The sequence below is a fragment of the Poecilia reticulata genome, chromosome 6 (assembly GCF_904066995.2).
Source record: "Poecilia reticulata chromosome 6, P_reticulata-male-v2, whole genome shotgun sequence".
NCBI classification, from domain to species: Eukaryota; Metazoa; Chordata; class Actinopteri; order Cyprinodontiformes; family Poeciliidae; genus Poecilia; species Poecilia reticulata.
Genome location: NC_088835.1, coordinates 5,122,569 through 5,145,347, shown reverse-complemented (window position 1 = coordinate 5,145,347; position 22,779 = coordinate 5,122,569). Strand labels below are relative to the sequence as shown.

General features: G+C 39.0%; 2 protein-coding genes across 6 annotated transcripts in view; both read left to right on the top strand.

Moving 5' to 3' along the window:
- The window catches only part of lrriq1 (leucine-rich repeats and IQ motif containing 1), a 44,979-nt gene extending 37,014 nt beyond the window's left edge, over window positions 1-7,965 (top strand). For 2 of the 5 annotated variants that reach the window (XM_008410867.2, XM_008410865.2), the window contains exons 22-24: window positions 682-742; window positions 873-969; window positions 5,285-5,542. In XM_008410867.2, coding sequence (XP_008409089.2) covers window positions 682-742; window positions 873-969; window positions 5,285-5,418 — 292 coding nt within the window. In that variant the 3' untranslated portion in view covers window positions 5,419-5,542. Of the gene's footprint in view, window positions 1-681; window positions 743-872; window positions 970-5,284; window positions 5,543-5,600 lie in introns of those variants that run through there. The other 3 variants (XM_008410866.3, XM_008410864.3, XM_081607699.1) reach the window with 3 other exon arrangements.
- A 4,375-nt stretch (window positions 7,966-12,340) lies between these two features.
- Window positions 12,341-22,182, top strand: alx1 (ALX homeobox 1). Its single transcript, XM_008410869.3, has 4 exons — window positions 12,341-14,592; window positions 14,797-15,101; window positions 15,312-15,440; window positions 19,480-22,182. Exons 1-4 carry the CDS (start codon window positions 14,403-14,405, stop codon window positions 19,825-19,827), a joined length of 972 nt encoding a protein of 323 aa, XP_008409091.1. The 5' UTR covers window positions 12,341-14,402; the 3' UTR covers window positions 19,828-22,182.
- The last annotated feature ends 597 nt before the right edge of the window (window positions 22,183-22,779 follow it).

The following is a 22,779-nucleotide window of genomic DNA, read 5'->3' as shown; positions in this document are numbered from 1 at the left end:
CACAACTTTTGATGAACTGTCTGATGCTGTGAGTCAAAGTTCGGGTGGAGCCAGCTGCACATTGTCTGAAAACCCCCCAAAAACAAATCATCATTCTCCTACTACTTCATGTTGCCTTCTTTGTTGTTTCTGCCAGTAGTAACATCCTCATGTGATGAGAAAAAAGTGCTTCCATCGCAACTTTGCAAAACACATTTATTTTGATTCGGTCAAAAGCTCACTTCATCCTAGCGCAACATTTTTTGGGGAAAAGGTGAGTTTTTTTTTTTTTTAAATCGCCGTGTTCCCATTAAAGAAATTTATTTTTGTGATTTCAATTTTCACAATTTTATAATTAATGGAAATGCAGCTAGTAAATACGATATGGAAAAGAGCCCCATTTCTTCTACGATTCAATATTGCCATATTGAAGGCGTTTGTGTTGGCCTTCGCAATTCAAAAACTGACAACAAGTAAGACTCTCCTTGCCTAAACTTGCCCTTAGCTACATTCAGAACTAAAAGTTTTAAACAAGTGGAACTGTGAAAATCAAGGCTGGAAGCAGAGCTACCGCCTTCCTACCCGTCTTCATATGGATTTTGTTTCTGCTGCAGCTGGAACTGAAGAGAACTCTTCAGAGTGAGTTCTCTTGAGTTCCAAGTTTAAACGAATGAAATAAACTTTTGTTATTTTTATCCCCAGGGGTCAATTTTTACCAGAGATAAGATCATCCATCCTGAGCAGAGGTACAGTTCAGGTCGCGGTGAGTGGCATCCTGTCTCCTGGATCCTGCCTGGTTGACAGTGAATTGTTATCAGCACAGGTTCTTTAGGTTTCTTAAGTCAGAAACTGACCCAAACTTTGTTAGTTAATGATTCTTTATGGTGTTGCAGGCATGTGGAGCTCAACCCAACGCCACAAGACTCTGCTCCAGCAGCAGTTCGATCGCCCCGCTCGGCAAAGTGAACAGAAGCAATGTGACTTGTGCAGGTCAGTCAAATTGTTATATTTTAACCACATTAATTTAAAAAAAAGTATTCAGTTTTTTAACTAATTAAAGTCAATCAAATTCAGAAATGATTTGATAAACTGGGCACACTTTGAACATTTATTTTTACAATTCACGTCATTAAGATTTTAAATAATGTAAGATATTGATGATTGGCCAAATTAATATTCATAAGATTATCAGTTTCACAGTCACTGTGGATTTTGTATGAATGAATTTAAATCTCCACACCATTTACTGAGCTTTTGTTTTGGAACTTGGGCTTATGTAGAAGCTTAAGGCACATTGTTAATTTAAAACATAAACAGGTCAAATCTGTTTATATGAATTGTAAGCAGTAACATTCAGGTTTGTGTTCCTTCAAAAGTGACAACAAATAAACTGTTTAGATCAGTGTTTCTCAGCCTTTATCCAGGTCCCTCACCGCCCCCTACCAAAGAATTTGTAGGCTACTTTGCACTGATAATTATTTTATTTAATTATTTTATTATTAATATTACTATCACTATAGATGTTTTGATTTTTATGCTTGTTTCTGTATTTATCATCAAAAATAATTTCCCAGAGAACAAAAAAGCCATGGGAATAGAAATTATTTTCACAGGTGTCTACAAAAAATGCAATGAACATTCAAGTTAAAATTGGTAGGCCTAACAGCAGCCAGTCAGAGTGGAAAAAATATTCTTATTTTGTGCCATTTTCTAGTTGTTAAATATTCCACAAAATGACCAGATAAAAGATGTACAACATGCCAGTTTAAACTTTGATCTATTTGCAAAATGACTGAGCTCTGCAACATTAAAACATGGATAGAACTGTAACTACATTAATCATAGCTCTTCTTCTCTTCAGTGTTCGTCAGTTTCTGGTGGTGCAGCTCTGTGCTGCCTTCAGGAGAATGGGACATCAGAGTATCATCCATAAAATTTCACCCACAAGGCATTTATTGTGCAAACCAGAGCTTTCAGTGGAAAAACAAAAGTTCCAGGTCCTTTTAATGCCATACAAATATGAGACAGAAATATGGATTATATCTTTATATAGACCTGTCTATTGATTTGTAGATTAATAGTTTTACTGGACAGAAATGACAAAGAACAAATCTGGTTCTTAATCAAATCCTAATGAGTCAAATTGAAAGTGTCATGGAGTCATCAGCCTCATGACATTAACACTGACATGAAAAATATTATTGAAGAAATTAATATATCAAATCTAATTAAAAACAAACGAGGGATTTATTTATTTAAATGGGTTCATTTTTCAGAGGGATACAAAGTCAGGGTACCGTGATTTTAATAATTACATGTTTATAAGAACGATTTTCTGTTAGCCTTCCAAAGAAGCGGGCAGCCTTCAAACGGAAATAAAACACTTTTAATATAAGTTGCTGCTTTGACATGATCACAGAACTGGCAAAACATATGTACAAAAAAACCAGACAAAGTGAATCACAGCAACGTCATCAGCCAGTGTAACGCTGAGCTGATGTGGTGAAGCTACCAGTAGCAGGAGGGAGCTGCACCAAGAAGCTACAAACACTGAGTAGAAGAAGAGCTTCCATCGATACAGTTGCAGCCAAGCATGTTTTAATGTTACACAATACAGTTTTAGCAAGTTGCTCAAAGTCTAAACTGGTATTGTTGTGCATATAATGTGTAAAGTTTACCTTCGACCAAACGCCCCCCAAAGGAATCCCAGCGTCCCCCTTTTGTAAAAATTTCCGCCAGCGCCCCCTGCCGTCCTCTGAACGCCCCCTGGGGGGCAGTACCGCCCACGTTGAGAACCGCTAGTTTAGACGGAAAAAAGATGTGCCAGTATGAAAAAAAACAAGCTTTTAATTTGAAAAAGGATGCGTCATTAACTATTAATTGAGTGCTAATCGAGTGTTATAAAGGGAGGTTTAGTGCAGCTACATTCAAACTTGCTTTTTTGCATGTATGTGGCGATATTGATGGGGTGCACAAGGGACAAGATGCCGTGAAATCTGTCCTGAGAGGAAGTGGACAGACAGACGGAGGAAAAAAAACAACTAAAAACTGTCCTTTCAGTGAAGAATGACTGGCCCTTATGTCAGGACAAGTGAGGGACTCAGGAGTTGGAGTGACAAAGATGCTACTGACAGACTGGCAGCAGATGACCGCTTTAAACAAGCCCAGGAATTCAAGTGAAGGAGAGCCCTGTCCCCTCCTCTAATGAAGCCAAATTGAATTGGGCTGATGGTTTCAGAATCATGTCCACGAGGTGCAGCGGCTGCTCAGCAGACACAGACGCTGCTCCCCGCAGGAGAAAGAAGAAGCTCTCTTTGTCCGAACCGATGAAGACGCCACTTGCCGTAGCTGTCCAAGGCAAATTGAAATATGAATGTGTGTTTAAGGCAATAGCAATTCTAAATAAAAAAAAAACCCAATTACTTACTTCATAAACTGAGCAGGGTATGAAATGGGCTCAGTAAGCAGTAGAGATGTGATTCTTTCATTGTCTTTCGATTCCCATTTTTAGGGTCAAGATTTGATTCAGGAGCAATTTTTAATTCAGAAGCTAATTTTTCTATTCAGGCGTAAAGTAGGGGTCGCTCTGAGGCAGCGGTGGGTTTGAATGAATCGCTTGGTGCCGTTTGACCAGCGTACGTTCAGGTGGGACGGTGTCAGCTGGACTTTACGAGTGTTTGGCAGCGGCAGGCGATCCGCTGAGCAACTAGACCCACCAACTCTGAGCTCACTCCAACACCTAGTGGAGGATTTGTTTTGTTTTTAAAGTCATTGAAAACACATGATTGGACATTACCTAACACAATGACGGCTTTTAATAAATCACTCTCAACCCGCCTGGATGTTGCCAGGTTTCAGCTCAGAACAACGCGGTGCTGTCCCTTTAAACTATTTCAAACAAGGCTAATAACGCCAAACTGACACAAACACAGAGCAAACCTAAAGAGATTTTATTGGGTTTGACTTGTGAGCATAGATACTTCATACTTTACTCTGCTTTTTGGAGTTGGATCAATGCTCACAATGCCCCCCCCTCCACCTAAATATGACCCCATCACACCCAACTCCTCCCCAATCTTAAATGTTTGTCTCCCTGTGTGGGGAAGCTGTGGGGACCCGGGGCCTGAGCTCTACACGTGGAACGCATCATATGCTGTAAAAACTCAGCCTTTGTTCTGTGTGTATGAAAAGCTTTGTGCTGATCCTGTGCTGAGATGGAGCGGCCTCTGACGCAGCTTTACCCAGCTTCTGCTGGGCCGGGTAGAAAAACACCGGATCTTACCCGCCGCACACTTTGGCGTCAAATTCTGTCAGCTTCTGTCAATTATAGAGAATAATAATAAAAAAAAAAGTTCAGTACCAAATATGTCATTTGATTTATCACTTAAACCTGGGTTGTCCAAAGTGAGGCCCAGGGACCATTTGCAGCCCTCCAAAAAATTTCTGGCGGTCCGTGGTCACAGTTCAAAATAACTTGTTCTTTCACTTGATGTTGGGGTGAAATGTTACAGATGCCAGGCTCTTCAGAAACAATATAATTACAATGTAAAATGTAAGGTGTAACACAAAGTAGCCATCCAGATTTTTACTTTTAGTATCAGGGACCAAAAAACATCCAGTGACTTTTCAGAAAGTGCAGTTTCAGTCATTTAATACACTTAGCAAAACAATGGAAGAGTTGCTGCTTATAACATAACAAAGAAATATCTAGAAAAAAAAATGAAAAATGTAGGCCATGGTTTGCTGTTTTGCTTGACAAACTTGCAAGACCTCCCCTCCTCTCTTTTGTTTTCTATCTAATGATTTGAACATCGCTTCTCTGCAGAAATCTTATTTCTTTGCTTCTTTTATTAAAATGTTCTGTTTACATTGCTGTTTGTTTAGCAGGTAAAATAAAAAAAACAATTTTTTTTCTATAATTAGGAAGGAAAAATACAAAAATTATAAGTAGTTTCAACTTGACGTTTTTGGGCAGTGATGGCACTTATGGCTCTTTGAAGGGAACTGAATCTTCATTATCCGTTCACTTCAAAGAGCCCTACAAATTATTCCTTTTTAAAAAATGTACATTTTTCTATGAACAATAAATTTTACTCATAGCATATCTTTACGTTGACAAAGTGTTTGAAAGAAAGACTCAAGTCCTGTCGTTCAGGTTAAAGAGCCGTTGAAAAGAATCGGATCGTCCGTGAACGTCCAGTCGCTGTTTTTGACCCCCATGCCTAAACATTTAGACACCACTAGCCTAAATCCTGTTAATTTTTCATCTTAAAAGTTGATATAATCCTTTTCCACTTTTCCCCAGGTAAAGACGCTTTACCCCCCAGACAAGTCACATCCCCTGTGGTAAAAAAGGAGCGCATCTCTTTCCGGGACAACCCCGTCCAGCTGAGCGGCGGCTGGGGCGGAGGCAAGAAGAGGGACAGACTGCCTAAGTAAACGCCTGAAAATATCTCTTTACTTCATGTTTTCTAAAGCTTTTACATGTATTCCTCTTAAAGATTGACAGATGTTAAGATTACAGTTGATGTCAATAGACATAAGAATAAATTGGTAGAAAATGGCCTGTTCCTTCGTATTTTGCTCTTGTACAAGTCTTTCCCCCTCCCCAACTCAAACAGAAAGTAACGGGGCCTCTTAGAAATGAAGACGGACAGGAACCTGAAGCAGCCCAAATATCTCGAGGCGTTTCCAGAGCTATCAGTGCCTTCGCTTGGCGGCAGCCAACTCGCATCAAAACACGTGGAGGAAAGCCACAAAACTCTGGGAAATTACTCGCTTCACATGCAGATGATGGCAGGAAATGGAAACCAGGATACTTCAGTACCTGTTGGTTCAAAACGCTGGACTGTTATTGTTATTTTGTTCCTGTGATGTTTTATAAATACGGACCTCGACAGTGAAAAACCCCTTCTTGTTAGTCTCACAAGAATGAACTCAAATAAAACTGTTTCCGTTTTATTTAAAGGTGCAGTATGTAAATATGGCAAGAAAAAAAATCAGTTTTTCCTACATTTATTAAAATTGTTATGTCTTGATAGTATGAGACAAAATCTAAGAAAAAATTGAGCTCCTCCATCTTTTCCCTGAGCAACTACTACTGCAGTCTGACAAAATGCAGCGCTCCCGGTCAAAAACAACCAATCAGAGCCAGGAGGCGGATTTTAGCGCTGCCAGTCAACCTTCTGTACCTGCTGCTAAATGTGCTAATGGTGGAGAAACAATTTACAGTTACAGTAAAGCCATCATCAGTGGCAATGCTAAATAGTTTTAGCATTTTTTGCAGGCTCTGTTGAGGTGCAAAGCAGAGAGCAAGAGAGTGATTGACAGTGCTAAAACCCTCCTCCTGGCTCTGATTGGTTGTTTTGGACTGAGTGGTTTATTTCTGTAGTTTGTACTGAGTGAAGGCAGATGAGCTTAATTTCATTTACAGATTATTTGTTTTATACTCTCTGGACATAATGATAAGTTTAAAAAAATCTGTTAAAAAATAATTTTTTTTATATCAAAGTTACATACAGTTTTATTCATTCATATAAATGTGAATTTGAAATTTGATGGGTTATAACCGGCCTGTGTGTGTCAAGTTAACTAAAAATAATGAAAACAAACAGAACATTTTTGTGAACTGAAATAAATAAAAGCTGTAATTATGGGGGAAAAAATAGCTAACTAAAACCCTATGCATTTATGAAACATACTGAAATTACATATATAACATCCCTTGACTAAGTGTTTACAAATCTTTTTATTAGCTCGAACTTGTCAATCTTTGATGTGGAAATGATTTTTTTCCCCCTCACATGCAGTTTACGTCAACTGTCGGCAGATTATGGCGCTCCACTTCCGCTTGGGAGTAAACACCAGTTAGTTGATTGTTCAATAATTGAACAATTTTTTTGAAAATTTTATTTTCTGCTGAGTACTCATTGCCGAATCGATGTATACAAAATCGCAAAACCATATTTTGACCTTTTTCAATTCTGCACCTAAAATTGAACAAAAGTATAAAAAAAACTAAAACTCCTGCTACAACTAATAAAAACTAACCTACACCACATTTAACTAATAAAACTAGCAAACACACTCTGAAAAGCAATTAAAACCAACTGAATTAGACAAACACAAAGTCACAAAAACTTAAAAGTAAACTAAAATGAATAACCCTGGTAACCCTGGTGTGTATTGGTGTTTGGAATCCTCGGTGTAAGCGCACGCCGCCCCGCTATAGGCGTCTCACCTCAGGCGTTCAGGCTCCTCGCCTGAGCTGCCGTCTAAAAAAAAAAAATCATACGTTAATGAAGGTCAAAACAAACAGCGAGCTCTTAGGAGTGGCTCCTTGGCAGGAAATGCGTGCCTGTCTGCTTATTTTCCTTCTATCTTCCAGCGTCTGTGGGGAGGGCTTGGGCCGTGAGCTGGAGGGGATTTTCGGCACACGCCAGAGATGTGGTGGTCCTGTTTTTGGAAACATAAGAGCTCTGTCTTCGGTCTGGGGGAGGACTGGTTTGAAGTCTTTACAGGTTGTTGTGCTGGTGTCGGATACATTTTCATCAAATATAGCAGATTGGTGAAAGAAGAGGGCGGTTTATGTTCCAAATCAGCTCAGAAACACTACGGTTTGCTTCTGTCCCCAGAATTATATTTTGAATCCATCATCCGCTGCAGTGCATAATATTTTTAAGTGTAGCTCCTCAAGCCTTTGCATTCAAGTTACTCAAAGTTACACCTCCAAATGTATAAAAAGACGTCTCAGTGAGGTTTTAATTTCAGCTGCAAATTCATTCCATTCTTCTTTTTTTTCCCTCTTTTTTTTGTGGTTTCCAGAAACATTCCTGAAACCTTGTTTTTTTTAAATCAAAACTTGTGTTCTGTCCTTGGATTGTTGGATATAACCCTGAAATAAATGTAATGACTTTTGGCTCTATCTTCTTATTTGTGTACTTGCAGCTGCTAAATTAATGCTGAAATTTTAAGTTTTTAAGTTTAAGTTAGTTCAGTTTAAGTTTAAGTTTAGACACTTTTATCGAACGACAACACATAGTGCGTTGTGTTGAGGATAAGTGGGCAACTCTGATGTGTGCATACAGGATTATGTATGACTTAAAGATGTTCTGTCATTTAAACAGTCGGGATTTTCTACATATAAAACCTTTTCATGCACCATGTTTTTCAAATGTTACTTTTGCGGATTTATTTTGTTTAACGACACCAATGAAATCATTAAAACGAGAAAACTCATTGATTCGAAAACTAACCCAGTTGGAGGTGGTCTTATTTCATGGTTCATGACATCAGAAGTTTTTCAAATTAATACAAAAAATATAAATAAAAAAAACTAAATATAAACCTGTCTTACAGTAACAGTCTCAGAAGAAGATATTAAGTTTTTTTCATATAATTGTATTGGTATTTTTTAGCATGTAAGCGTCTTACTGCCAGAAATGTTCACCTGTCCATGAAATTAAAACATATTTAACAGATGGCTGTTGTATAATGTTTTAGAGTGAAGAGATTTATATCACCCTGCATGTTTATTGGCTCCTCAGGGTCAGGATGAATGAACAATGAATACATTTTCCAATTATATTTTGCTCATCATCTCACACTAAAACAAAATCCTATACTTGAATTTCATTAGTTTAATTTTATATTTATTTCCTGTCCATACTTCATGTCCCCCCAACATCGCCGATACAACAGCACTGAGAGCTCTGATAACATTTCCCAAGTTTGGAGCATCTTCCCTCTCTTCTCCCGCTTACTCAACAGGATTTCCTCAGAGTTCAGTTCTGGGGAATGAGGTGGGGGAGAAAAAAAGGGACTTTATGTCTTTCAAAGACTCTCTTTCTTGAATTGACCATTAATAATAGAGCATAATTCTGTTGAAACACTTAAAAATGACCCATGCTAAGTTTACTGTTAGTCTCCATTCTCTTTTAATTAAAATTTTCACTTCACTTCAAAAATTCATGGTGGTTTGCACGCTCACACATTAGCACGTTGAGCAGCACTGATTGACAGCGCTAAGTCCCGCCTCCTGGCTCTGATTGGTTGTTTTTGGTCGGGAGCGGTGTATTTCTTCAGGCAGTAGCAGCTCAGGGAGGAGTTTGATCTTTTCACTCGTGACAGTTTTAACTAATAAAACTAGCAATCACACTCTAAAACCCAATTAAAACTAACTGAATTAGACAAACATAAAGTCACAACAACTTAAAACTAAATTAAAATGAGTAACCCTGGTAACCCTGGCAACCCTGGTGCGTATTGGTGTTTGGAATCCTCACTGTAAGCGCACGCCACCCCGCTGTAAGTGTCCATGCCTGGAAAAAAATTTGGAAAAAAAACCCCAATGTATTTTTTCAAAAGTTATGTATTGGATTTGTTTTAGGCTTTTGAATCATGACTGTTGATATGAGCAAGATTAAACAATTAGCATTTTCTTTTAGCCTTTTCTTCTTCTGAGGCTCGGCACATACCTGCCTTACCTAAATGTTGCTTCCTTGACTTTTCTATTTTGAACACTGGCTAAGAAAATGTGGTTTCTGAGTCAATTTAGAAAAACAAAAAGCCATGGTTTACTAATAACATGTTAGAGTTTAGGATCTCTGTAAAAAAAAAAAAAGGGGGGGGGGGAAGCTTCTGTATTTGATTGAAATATTGTGATGCCAACCAGTGTGGCAGGAATGATTTTCTTAATGAGTCAGAAAATCAGAGTCAGATGCCTTTCCGGATTCGCTGCAGTACAGACTGCTGCAGGAGGACTTTCCTGCCCACCGCCATCAGCATCTACTGTAACTCTTTGAAGAGTTACAGCAACATTAACATGAGATAAAACAAAATTTTATTTCCCTTTTGGATTGATAAAGTCCTTTGGAATGAGATTAAATATCTCATTCCAAAATATGTCAACATTACATTAAGGTTGCCCTTCGCCCCGGGTTGAGTCGGTTTTCTGTGGCCCGTGCTGTGTGTTCACACCAACCCAGATGGCACGAGAGCATCGGGGACGAGAGATGATGATAGTTGGCATCGAGCATCGCTCGATTCCTGGAAAAACGGCAGACAAACAAAACAAACAGATCGTTCAAAGCGCCAAAGTGCTGGTTTCACTTTTTTTTTTTGAAACTCCTTCTCCCGGAGTCAAATGTTCCCGTCTCTCAAGCAGCATTTGTAAACTCTGCGCAGTTTGGGCTTTAGGGGTAAAACAAACTGAATTTTTGTGTTTTTGTGGCGAGCCAACGTTTGAAGACATTTCAGAAGATTAAATTAGAGCTTAAGAGCGGCTTAGGGCGCAGTGATGTCATGCTCGCGCGCTCTCCCTCTCTTTCTCTCTGTCGGCACGCGGGGTTCGGTCAGGCTGAACTGTGTTAGGTCACATTAGAACTGACAGCACTGACCATTCATTATCTGGAGTTTGATGCTGAGCGCTGTAGGACTCAGTAAGTTTCTGCGTTTCCATTACAAATGTCCGCAAATCTTTATCTATATTCTGCTTACATCGATTATTCAATCGCAATTATTGGCAATACCGCAATTTCGCAATTGCGTATTGCCAATAAAAAATAAATTAAATTAATATTTCACCTGAATCAACTTGTTCACTGGATAAGTCATTAAAATCATGGCAGGAATGTAACGTAAACAATTACATATATATAGAGAGACATTTGTTTCATTCAGGAGCTTCAGCTACTTCCTGTCGTCTTCTTCGTCGTTTACGCCAGCCGTAACGTCTGTCTGGTTGTTGGTCTGGTTGGACTGGTATGAGAAAATAGTGTTTGCATCGCAGTTTTTCCGAACTGTATATCTATTTTGAAACTGCCGAAAAAAAATTTCTCGAAAAATGTGTGTGTGTGTGTTTTAAGTTGGCGTGTAATAATTTTTCGTAATTTCACTTTACGCACTTTTATGGTGAGTGTAGTGTTTTTATTTTAATTTTTTTTTTTCACTAAGTTTTTTCCCGGTGGCTCGCGTGACTTACTTACCGCCTGTAGCAGAATTAGTCCAACTGATAAACCTGTTGGACCAAAGTCAACCACAGACTTATTCTCTATTATGGCTGGCCTCTTCAGACATAAGGCCTATAGCTAACCACAATGAACTTTTCACATTTTCTCCTCAGCATGGGCGAGTGCGCGGGGTCACCTTAGAAGGCCGTAGTGACAGATCCCTCCCGCTACTTAAGAGCGCCTCGTATTTGTTTTGAAATCTTCTGCTGTGGCACCGAGCGGCCCCCAGGTATCTGCCACTGACCCCACAGCGAACCGAAGCTGCGCCCGCTGGGCTTCGCAGGGCGGAGACGTGGAGACGTGGAGCCGGGAGATGCACTGTGGTGCCGGCGGTAACATAATTCCTCCAATAAGGAGAGAATTTTAGACGGACCCTTACTGCCGTTTCCCCGCAGAGCCCGGAGTGTGTGCTGCTCCTGCAGGGGGATTCGGCGGAATCCAACTTTCCCACATGAAGAAGGAGGATGTTTGCTCTTTAATTAATTCAACTTGTCGCTTATGGAACCGTTGAATTTCAGGCAGAACCTGAATTTGACGCCGTGTACAGTAATGTGCTCCTAAAGTTCTTCCCACAGATTAGAATTGGTGCTTTAAAAAAAAAAAAAAGGCTTATCATAATTCAGCAAGTCAGTGATTATTATTGCAGTCATTTAAGTAAAAGAAGAAAAAAAAAGATTTGTATAAAAAGCAGAAAAAAGTAGCGATGTGTTCAAGCTTCCGAAACACAAAGTTTGAATTAAAAGTCGCAATTATAAGGCATTCTTCTGAATACAATGTTATTATTAATCGTTGTCACCAATTATTTAAAAAGTGTAAAAAATTGGTTCAGCTTTTTCCTTTTCACTGAGCACAAAAAGCTTAAAAGGCAGCACGCTGTAAATATGTTTTTCAACCAATACATTGATACACCAGTTCATTAAGGCTAATATTTTGTCAATGGAAATTAAAAGCAAATAAACTTTGTTCAGTACGAACGAAGTTGGCTAAAAATAATTTACAAAACTATAATTAAAAAAACAAACAAAGAGGAAATAAACTTTTATTTTTTTAATGAAATAGAAGCATTTAAAACATAAAACTGTCAAAACCTACTTTAAAAAGAAGCAACGGGAATTCACTGCAAAAACTGCGACCTTTGCTTCAATAAAAATAAAACAGAATACAGATAAATTGACATTAAATCAGATTCATTTAAAAAGATTTTATTATATTGTGACTCCACCCCCTCAAAAGTGACTCTTTAAAGTTCAGGGCAAGAGCAGCTAGAAAGAAAAAACAAACAAAACAAAACAAAAATATAAAAGAGCTCTTTTTTTTTTCTTTTTTTTTTTTTTTTTTTACAAATAATTGACTTTAATCGTCAACATTTCTCAAATAAACAATGACAAAAAGCACTCAAGCACGCGCATTATTAAATGTTCGATTTATTCCATTTTCTAATGTTCTCTCTCCCTCCACGCCGCCCTCAATATTTACACCTATTTTGATCATTAACCTCAAGGCTGGACGAGTCAAATCTCTGACCAGGACGAAGCAGCGCCTACACGCAGGCTCGTGTCCCACACGCCTTCATGTTAATCAGAACATTTTCCTGTCGGCTTCATTTCGTTTGGGTTTCCATCCTCCGACGTGAAACGGATTAACCGCAGCGATCAGCGGGCTCCTGGGCGGCTGACGGGTCCCGACTGAGACTCATTTTCTAGCGCAACCTGCAGCTTTGGATAAATTATTGCCTCATTTCGGCTGTCTAAACATGTTGTAAATTAAAGTCACTTTTGATTGCTTCCTCTTAGCGGGTCTGTAGTCACATCGAACTGCTGTTTGCTTTGGATTCGGGCCGTATAGGAGGAGTTGCGCGCTGCTTTCATGCACTGTAAAAAAAAAAAAAAAAAAAAAAAAAAGACACTCTGGAGGTTGGTGAGTTTTAGTCGTCACAACTTTAAATCGTAATCAGGAATATTAATTATTAATATCAGCATTTAACTGAAGACCTTATTGGTTTGTCATGAGCACTGTCCGATGTTGATCAGTCTATCCATCTTCTTTACACCCTTGTCCATTAGTGGGGTCAGGAGGGTTGCTGGTGCCCATCTCCAGCCAACGTTCCGGGCGAGAGGCGGGGTCACCCTGGACAGGGCAACACAGACAAACAGGACAAACAATCATGCACGCACACAGGGACACTCACACCTAGGGACAATTTGGAGAGACCAATTAACCTGACAGTCATGTTTTTGGACTGTGGGAGGAAACCGGAGTACCCGGAGAAAACCCACGCATGCACAGGGAGAACATGCAAACTCCATGACAGAAAGACCAGGGCCGGGAATCGAACCCAGAACCTTCTTGCTGCAAGGCAACAGCTCTACCAACTGTGCAGCCCCGATATGTTGATATAAACTGAAATATGACCATTTAAATTGATCTAAAAGTGGAAGAAAAAAAAATCCCATGAGTCCATGCTAGTCGAGGTATACGAGTCAGTCTCGATAGCAATATGTTTACTCAATTCTTAAAAGATTTTTTTTAAATCCAAGAGGGGAAATTAAATGGTGTAACTCACATGATCCAAGCTCATCGATTGATTCGTTGTAGAAGCTGATGGCGGTAACCAGGAAGGATCTCCTGTATCAGTCTGTGACACAGTGATACCATGAAAAGCCTCTGACTGAAGACTCTCCATCTTGATATGTTTATCATGATATGTTTATGCTGAATCTGAGTGAATATTAACTAATTAAATTATAAAATCAAGACTTGTGACTTAGATTCTTGTTTTCTAAGATCAAAATCCAGCATTAGCTTAGCATTAGCCTAGCAATAGCACTACGTAATCCTAATGTCAAACTTGCTAGCCAGTGAGGTTTTTAACCACTGGTTGTCAGAGAAGAAATTTAAATTGTTTGACTCTGTTTCACTATTTTAATGCCTTATTCGCAGTTACTATAGCTCAACGCGGGAGAACAAACAAGATTACCAATTTTTTTTTTGAATGATTAGTTACAATTTACCTAATTTAATTAATTAGCTACACATTTTTTTTATTAACCAATTAAATTATTCTTAAACTGCTTAAGTTTCTTATCAGAAATATTGAGTAAAGTATATCCAAAAAATGTTTACAAAATGCTTGGGTAAATTTATTGACAAAGCTCTAACCGTCTGTTTTGTCAGTGTATTCAGGAGGAGGAGGGCTGCGTCCGGACCTTTAAGGAACTCATAGCTGCTCTCCGGGTCTATTAGACGTCGGGGCTTCGCCGCACAGCAAATTAAAACTCCATTGGCGCTTTATTGCATTACAGGACACTTCTCCACTTTTCTGTTTGCGTTTTCCCTCCCTCCCCCACACACACTTTTTTATATATATATTTATAGATGCTGACATTTAATTAGAGGGAGCACTTTATTGGAATTATGATGGAGTACATAGAGGACAAGTTCGCCTTGAAAAGCCAGGCGATGAAGGCCAGCGAGTACTACATGGACCAAGTCATGGAGAGTCTGGACAGCGCGCAGTACTTCAACAAGCCGTCCCCGAAGTGCGCGCAGGCCTTCGGACTGCAGGGCGCCGAGCACCGCTCATCGCCCTGCGGAGATCAGAGCTGTGAGTCGGAACTTTTTTTGCGCTCCTGTGAATGGCGTGGTGCGCATCTGTGTGCACATTACAGAGAAATTTTTTTTCTTCCAATTTTACGTTTTGATAATATAATATAATATAATATAATATAATATAATATAATATAATATAATATAATATAATATAATATAATATAATATAATATAATATAATATTTTTTTCTCCCATCAGCCAGTTACGGCGTGCCGAAAACGGACGAGGATTCTCTGCGCTCGGATCTCGCGAGGTCCATCGACAGCTGCTGCTCCCTGCGGGCGTCTCCGGTCGCGAGCGGCCCGGAAAAGACCGAGCTGGAAGACGTGGGGGACAAGTGCGACAGCAACGTGTCCAGCAGCAAGAAGAGGAGACACCGGACCACCTTCACGAGCGCGCAGCTGGAGGAGCTGGAGAAGGTGTTCCAGAAAACCCACTACCCAGATGTTTATGTGCGGGAGCAGCTGGCTATGAGGACGGAGCTAACGGAGGCCAGGGTACAGGTACGGTACAACCTAGCTTACCTTTAGTTTTTTTTTTATTTGTTTGTTTTAAGAAAAATTTCAAGATACGCTCATTTTAAAAACAAAGAAGCAAACATAAACATTAAATTTGTCGGTTAACTTTAAGTCAAATATTTTCCTAACCAAAAGTGTTTAGTTTCTGGATTTAAACTGCGTTATGTTTAGTTTTTCCCAATTTCTTTCTGCTAGGTTTGGTTCCAGAACAGAAGGGCAAAGTGGAGGAAGAGGGAGCGCTACGGTCAGATCCAACAGGCCAAGAGTCACTTCGCAACCACCTACGATCTATCAGTGTTACCTCGGTCCGACAGCTACACACAGGCGAGCTTCTACTATATTTACTCTCATAAATCAGTTTTTAATTTTAAATTTTTTTGTGTGTGTTAATTTTATATTTTGGACTGGAAGTGAAATAAATGCCGTCGGCTGCTCTGATAAAACCAACATTTACAATTGAAGACTTTTGGAGACATCTTTCGGGATATATTTGAATCTTTATTTCCGAGCCGAAATTATATCAGTATACCACATAAAATATATTGAAGCGATTTGAACCCACGTTCTCAACAAAATTAGTTGAATTGTACCGTTATTTTGTCTACACATACAAAGTAAATAAATAAAATAACAACTTGCTTGGATTAAGGCATACAAGCAAATAGAGGAAAACTAACAAGGTGGCATGTGTAGCTAAGTCTGCCTCAGGCTTTAATAAAACTCAGCTTACAGCCAAGGTAAAAGTCGCTGCAGCTAATTTGAACTTTCTCTACTGCAAAATGAATGACAGTTCTTACCTTGTATGAGCTCGATATATTAATTCCTAATATGACTCATATGAATCATTCTTCATGTTCTCTGTCAGACAGGAACATGATGCTTTTCTGAGCCCCCAAAAAACCCAACAAAAAACATTAAATTCTAATGAGAGATGTGGTGAACAAAACCTATATGTAATGTTTTAGTAAACATTGAATGTACAAACTAATATGCTTAATCAAAGTAATAATAATGAAAAAAGATTAAAGTTTAATTATCTCCAAAACTCATTTTTTCTTCCCTGGACCTATTTTGTGTGTAATCCTCTAACTTGGCCTCTGATCTTTCTTCGGTTTGCTCACTTTGGACAAAAATGCACAACAACTTGCGTCAACGGCTCGTTCGCCATGAATCACTTCCAGTGAAAGCCATCTTCAGATAAGAGCCCCGGAACGCTGATTAGAGCCCCCGCGAGGTGTCACGTCAGAATGAATGGCCCTCATATCAGATTTCATGTCTGCCGACCATTAATCTTTCAGTTTAAGCAAAGGTCAGGTACAAGATGAGGTGAGAGGAGACGCGGGTTGTCAGTCTGTCCTTTGGTTAGGCGTTCCCCTCTCACAAACTGACACAGTCTCCAAAAAAGTTCCAAGTGTTGTGGAGCTTTTTTCTCTCTCTCTTTTTTTTTTTTCTAAGAAAGAAATGGAAGCTGCATGTTACGGGTTTTTAAAATGAAGATGCTCTGAAATGAAACTGGAAAAGAAGAAAATCTGCCTGGGCTGCCTCGCATTTTCTTCCCAAATGTTCCTGAAGGGCTTCCTTACATACCAGCCTTACTAGCACAGCTGAAGCCAATTATGGATCTGCTTTTAAAACCCATCCTGAGTTCTTGTAGCTTTTAGACGTTAGACCGGTCTTCTGTTGGTGCTTTTTTTCACCAAATGTGACGCATGTTTTCAACTGGCCTCTTTAGAAGACTTTTAACTACCCAGGATTATTCCTCTGGTGCGACCACATATTGTTCCTGCAGAAACAAGTTAGTCTCACTGTCAAAGTGGACTTTCACTCTGTCTCAAACAGTGGTTAGCTCGTGTTCTTTGCCTCTGTTTTCTGAAAACCGCACTCGGGCAAAAGGTGCAGTAAACAACCTTCAGTTTAGGTGTTTCTTTACATCCATTTTCGTCTTCACCGTAAGAAAGTTTGCGTATTTAAAAGACCTGATTTAGACTCAATATAACCAGGAATAAATGCATGATTGTGTCGTCTTATTTCGGCCGTCATCTCATCGAATCGGGCAGAGTAACATCGAATAGGTACACCCAAGTTGCCTCGAGTCAGAGATCCTGCCTTAGGTCTCGCTAAATGTCTTCTTTGTTCTCTGCGTTAAACTTAGAAATGGTCACTGAACGCTCAACTTTTCTGTAACCTTAGATTTCCAGTTGAGTTCGTCTTATGGCTTTTTCCCCTTTAACACCTTTAAACCCAGAAATGGAAGGTATTTCACTTCCTATTCAGCTTTTCTGGTCAATAATCTGGACATTGGAGGAAGTCATGCAGGTAGATTTCGCTCACCAAACCGTTACTCCATTGGTCCAGGCTCGTTGCAAGTCAGGCTCAGTTTGCTCATCTGATCAACATCAACCGCCTTCCACCTTATTTAGACATCTGTAGAAGTCTTTATCTGGGTCTGTTTTCATATTTCACTCTTCAGCTGATATCTTTTTTATACTTCAGATTTATACTCTTATATTTATAATGAATTTTTGTATTTATTAGGCTTTTTAAACCTGGACCTGGGTCCGAATTTTGTACCATAAGCATGCAAATGTGAGCTGGTCTGACAGTAAAAATCAGCGTCGTCTTTTAATTCAATTCAGTTTATGTCTATAGAGTCAATTCACAACAAATACTGTCTCAAGGTGCTTTACAAAAAAAGAAAATCATTTCAATTCAATCACGCACATTCCAGTTGTTCCCATTTATCAGACAGTACAGAATGCTCAGGTAGAGTCTGGTTTTTATCTGTTGGACGGCGGTTTGCCCAGTTGTAACCTTCTAGAATGTGATAACTTGTATTTTTAATTACTGCATGCTCCACATTTATTAGTACACCTGGTGAACGTATGTATAAACAAAAAATTATAATACTAATTTCAGATGTTATTGCAGTAGCAGAATCAAACATACAGCTGTGTTTATATCCGTTAATGTTTTAACTCCTTGTTTTTTGCAGCTTTTTATGTGAGGCTAATTTCTCTTAGCTTCCCATCTTTCTGCAGATAAAGAAGCAGGTCCCTTAACTAAATAGCATATTCTTCTGAATTTCCCGTTTTAAAACATGGTTAGATTAAATCACCCTCAGGATTGTATTTTATATTAATACTTTAGGATGCCACTGATTACTTATTAAAACTCTTCAACACTGATCAACCTTTGTTAGGGATGGGTTTAAAAATGCTGCGGTTTCTTTTATCTTATAGGAGTTAAAGAAATCTGAGATTTAATAATAAAAAAAGGAAGGTAATGCTGAACATAGATTTTGTTTCCTTTTCTTAAGAAATGTTCTCAAATAAATATTTTGTAACAATGTAAGATTGAGCTGCTGCTACAATATATGAGTTAATTTTAAGACTTTTAACATATCTGTTAATAACTGGAACTTTTCAAGATCTCATCTTCATACATTTCATCATCCTGGCCTGTAGAGACCAGATTTAAAACATATTTTCACAGTTTTGTGAAAATACAAGGATTCAGTCATTTTATTTCTCGTCATATTCCTACAAAATAAATAAATAAATTAAAAAATAAATGTTTGCACTCAAAAAAGATAATAAAAAAAGATTACAACTCTCCACTTAAACAGCATTTTTGTGGTAAATTCACACATATTAAGTGGAAAATGTAAATAAGTGAATAGCATTTTAAAACTTTTAAGATTTTCCTGTTTGTATTAGGAAATGTGAAATAAAAATGAGGAATGTCAACATCGAACTTGGACCAAATGACCAAATATCACCGTTTTTCTTAATGAATTGCTCTTGGTTTTTCTAAGAGGTTCACACAGTTTTTTGGCCGATTGCTGATCACTGATCTTTAAAAAGCCTGACCTGCTGATTCTGATTCTAACCAATACCAATTTTTTTGTCTGAAATGTTGCTAAATATAGCAAGAAAATCGTTGAGTTGGTAACCGTGGGGTGACTTTTGTTAACTGCATATGTGCAGCCATGACCTGGTGGGCGGTCATGTCTGACATCTGTCTGGTGGTCAGTCAGACATCTGTTAATGCAGAGCAGCAGAGGACGGTGCTTCATTTTTAGAATTTTGCTAAGGAAAGATCCGCTCCAACTTACCAGTGCTCCCCTAGTTCTTCTTTAACAACAAAAGTCTCAAACTTCATCATTGAACATGTTTTTATTGCAGTGTGGATTTTTATATGTAAAGATCTCAGATTAAAATAAACTAAAAATATAGTTTGTGTTTTTTGAACTTTAAGTGTTTGAAAAGCTGTAATTTTTCCAATTTAGCATATTTTTTTGTTTTGTTGTCCTTAGAAAAAGGGTCAACATTGAGTGGATTTAATGTGAAACTGTTCCCATCAGATCCCCAACAACCTGTGGCCGAGCGCGGCCCCCGGCGGCTCCGTGGTGTCCTCCTGCATGCTGCCCCGGGGGTCCCCTCCGTGTGTCACCTCCTACTCCCACTCCCCCCGCGCCGCCGCCGCCTCTACCGCCGCCGACCACGGCTACGTGGGCTTCGCCGGCCAGCAGAACCAGTTCGGACACGTCTCCCTCAACAACTTCTTCGGCGCCGACTCCCTCCTCACGCCGGCCACCAACGGCCACCCAGCCTTCGAGGCCAAGCCCGAGTTCGAGAGGCGCTCGTCCAGCATCGCCGTGCTGCGCATGAAGGCCAAGGAGCACGCGGCCAACATCTCCTGGGCCATGTGAACCTGCCGGACGTTCTGAAACCGGAACGCCTGCAGAGGCAGGGTACGGACTGTTTCTGGAGTTTCCAGCTTCCCGAAGAACGTGGAAAATACGCCTTAACTCATGGGCGAAACTTCAGCTCAAGTTTGACTGAAGAGGAAATGGCAACGAGGAAAGTTGTTAGCAAACGACAGAAGGACTGTTTAAAGGGGCAGTATTATGTAACATTGACTTTTTTGAGCTTTACTTCATGTTATAATGACATACCTGGAGTATTGCTTTGATTCTTACATGTGTGTTTGAGGAATCCTTTAGTCACCGTAGCAACCATTGAGCTGTGCAGAATGCCTGGGTGGACCTAGCAATGCCTTCTAGACGAAGCTCCTCCTCTGAGCCGCAGTTTTCCGAGCTTCTGCCTCACAGATCAGCCCTCCCTCACTCAGCTCCTTCAGACTAGTCAGCAGCAATTAGTAAACACCTCGTGGAATTGAGCATCTGCTGAGCTCATTATATAAGCTTTCTCTCAGTGCAATGCTGGTAAAAACGTTGCTTAAGGGGTTAATAGAGGAGCCATGTTCTGATGACTTCCTGAAGGTTATGTTTCAGAAAGAGGAGTTTTTAAAGAGACAGAAGCTCATTTTCAAGGCATTAAAATATAATGTCAAATTTCAAGTCATATTTCATAAATATAGCAATTTATGACAACTGAAGGCAAGATAGTTACTCGATTGTGCTATAAAATGTGACTATGTGCCTGGAAAGCACATAATACTGCCCCTTTAAAGAGACCATACATACACAACCTTGATCTTTTTCACATTTTCTTCCATCTGAACCTTAAACTCTGATGCATTTTACCGTAATTCCATGTGACAGATCAACACCAAGTCATGCATTTTCTAAAGTGGAGAGATAACAACTTTTTAAAGAAAATCTTTGGGATGTTTATGTGTTCAGCAGAAACGTTTAAAAGAATGGAGGGTTGGGAAAGCAGAGGCAGACATGACATTGGGTCACCGAATGTTCACACTGCAGCAAAAACAACAATTTTCACACATGATAAATAAAATTGATTATTATTATTATTATTATTTATTTAAAGTTTATGCGTTCATCTTGATTATGCAGTAAATCTAACCATAAACATCCAGCAAGTTTTACTGTAGATTTGGGTGAAGGAATCAATCGGACCTGCAGTGCAATAAAAAAAGGTCACAAGAAATTATTTTTGTGATTTCAAGGTGACAAATTTGGCCAAAAAGTTAGAACACCACTATCTTACCTGATGCTATTTTCATATCTGTTATTGTGGTTAGGGTTTTCATATAATTATTAATTCCACATTTTATTAAACCATATGAAACAGTTTAGGCTTTTTATAAGGCATGCTGTGGGGTGAGGAGACCTTCTCTTTGAAAATTAAGTTTTCTTCAAGACTTGAAAAATATTAAGACTTGTCCAATAATAATTAGATAAATATTAATAATTCTTTCTTAACAGTTTGGGTGTTATAATATTCATTGTAGATCTAAAACTTTAAAAAGTGATTTTGCATGTTGTGAGTTTTAGTTTCATTTTACCACATCGCCCTCTTTGATGTCACTGCATCTGCAGGTTTTGTTGCCACTTTCTTTCATTATTTCAGGTCTTCTAAACATTGGGTGCACTGGATTCTATTTAGGGTTATCGAGTTAAAGGGGCAGAACACAAACACACACCTTTCCGATCGTTTCATTTGGGAAAAATGTGGAGACAGTCTACGGACACATCACCACTTTGTGTTGGTCTATCACATAAAATCCCCAGTGGAAAACATTGAAGTTTGTTGATGTTCTTGTGGGGGAAAAAATGTGAAAAAGCTCAACAGGCATGGATATTTTTTTTCTTTTTCAACGGTTCCCGTGTTAATGTTCTGTCCGTGTTTGAGTTCCCGGTCAGAACAAACATTTCTTGCCCTCTCGTGATCTGCAGAGGTGAGAGCCGCTGTGAAGTCTTCCTCCGCCGAGGTCATGGAGTCACTTCCTCACGACCGACACGTAAAGAAGGACGACAGGAAGCAGTAAAAAAGAGAAACAAAATCCCAAAGGCTCTTTAAAGAATTTGTGAGCATTCGATCGCTTTTTGGACCCGGACTGAAAAACTTTCCGAAACTTTCCAGAGCTTTCTTATGAGTTCCTGTTTGACTCTGAGGTCCGGACTGGGAGCGAAGCGAACCGACTGTTCGTACTAACGTGTCTGTGTGCTTTGTAGCAAAGCTCTGAATCCCTATCGTCTGCCTTCGGTCTGCATGGCGCAGTGCAGGCCACGCAGGCAGGTTCTGGAACTGTATTTGTGTTTAATATGTTTGTGGAGGTGTAATAAATGAATGTCACTACATGTTGGAACTGTTCTTTTTTTTGTTTTAAAGGATACAAATTTCCACAAGCTGAAATAAATTAAACCACAAAAATGGACAGAAAAGGCTAAATAACATAAGGGCTTAGAAAAAAACATTTGCATTTTTCTGGACTAAACAGGCTCAAGGGTTGACTGATATTAAAAATTACACGCAGGTGATATATATTTTATAATAGGGGAGAAAATACTACATTAAGAAACAATCAAAGAAGAAGAGTTAGCCACAATTGCTATCAAATAAAAACAGCTGACATGTTTTCATAACTCTTCATTTTTTAAATGATGGGATCGGTCAGAAGTTTTGATTAGTGAGGATGAAAAAGGGTCAAACTGAAATAAAATCTAAAAACTAACATGAGAATGAGAATCTAAACTAGCACACAAAGAACCGGGCACAATCTGAACAAAGCAGGTTAACCATGTACGGAACAACATTAACGACAAGAATCAGCAACACAAAATAATCCACATACAAAACCAAGTGACGACCAAAACCCCATACCCTTCGATTATGTGATCAGGTCAAAAAAGGTGTTTGCTTTGTTAATAATAATAATAATAATAATAATACTATAA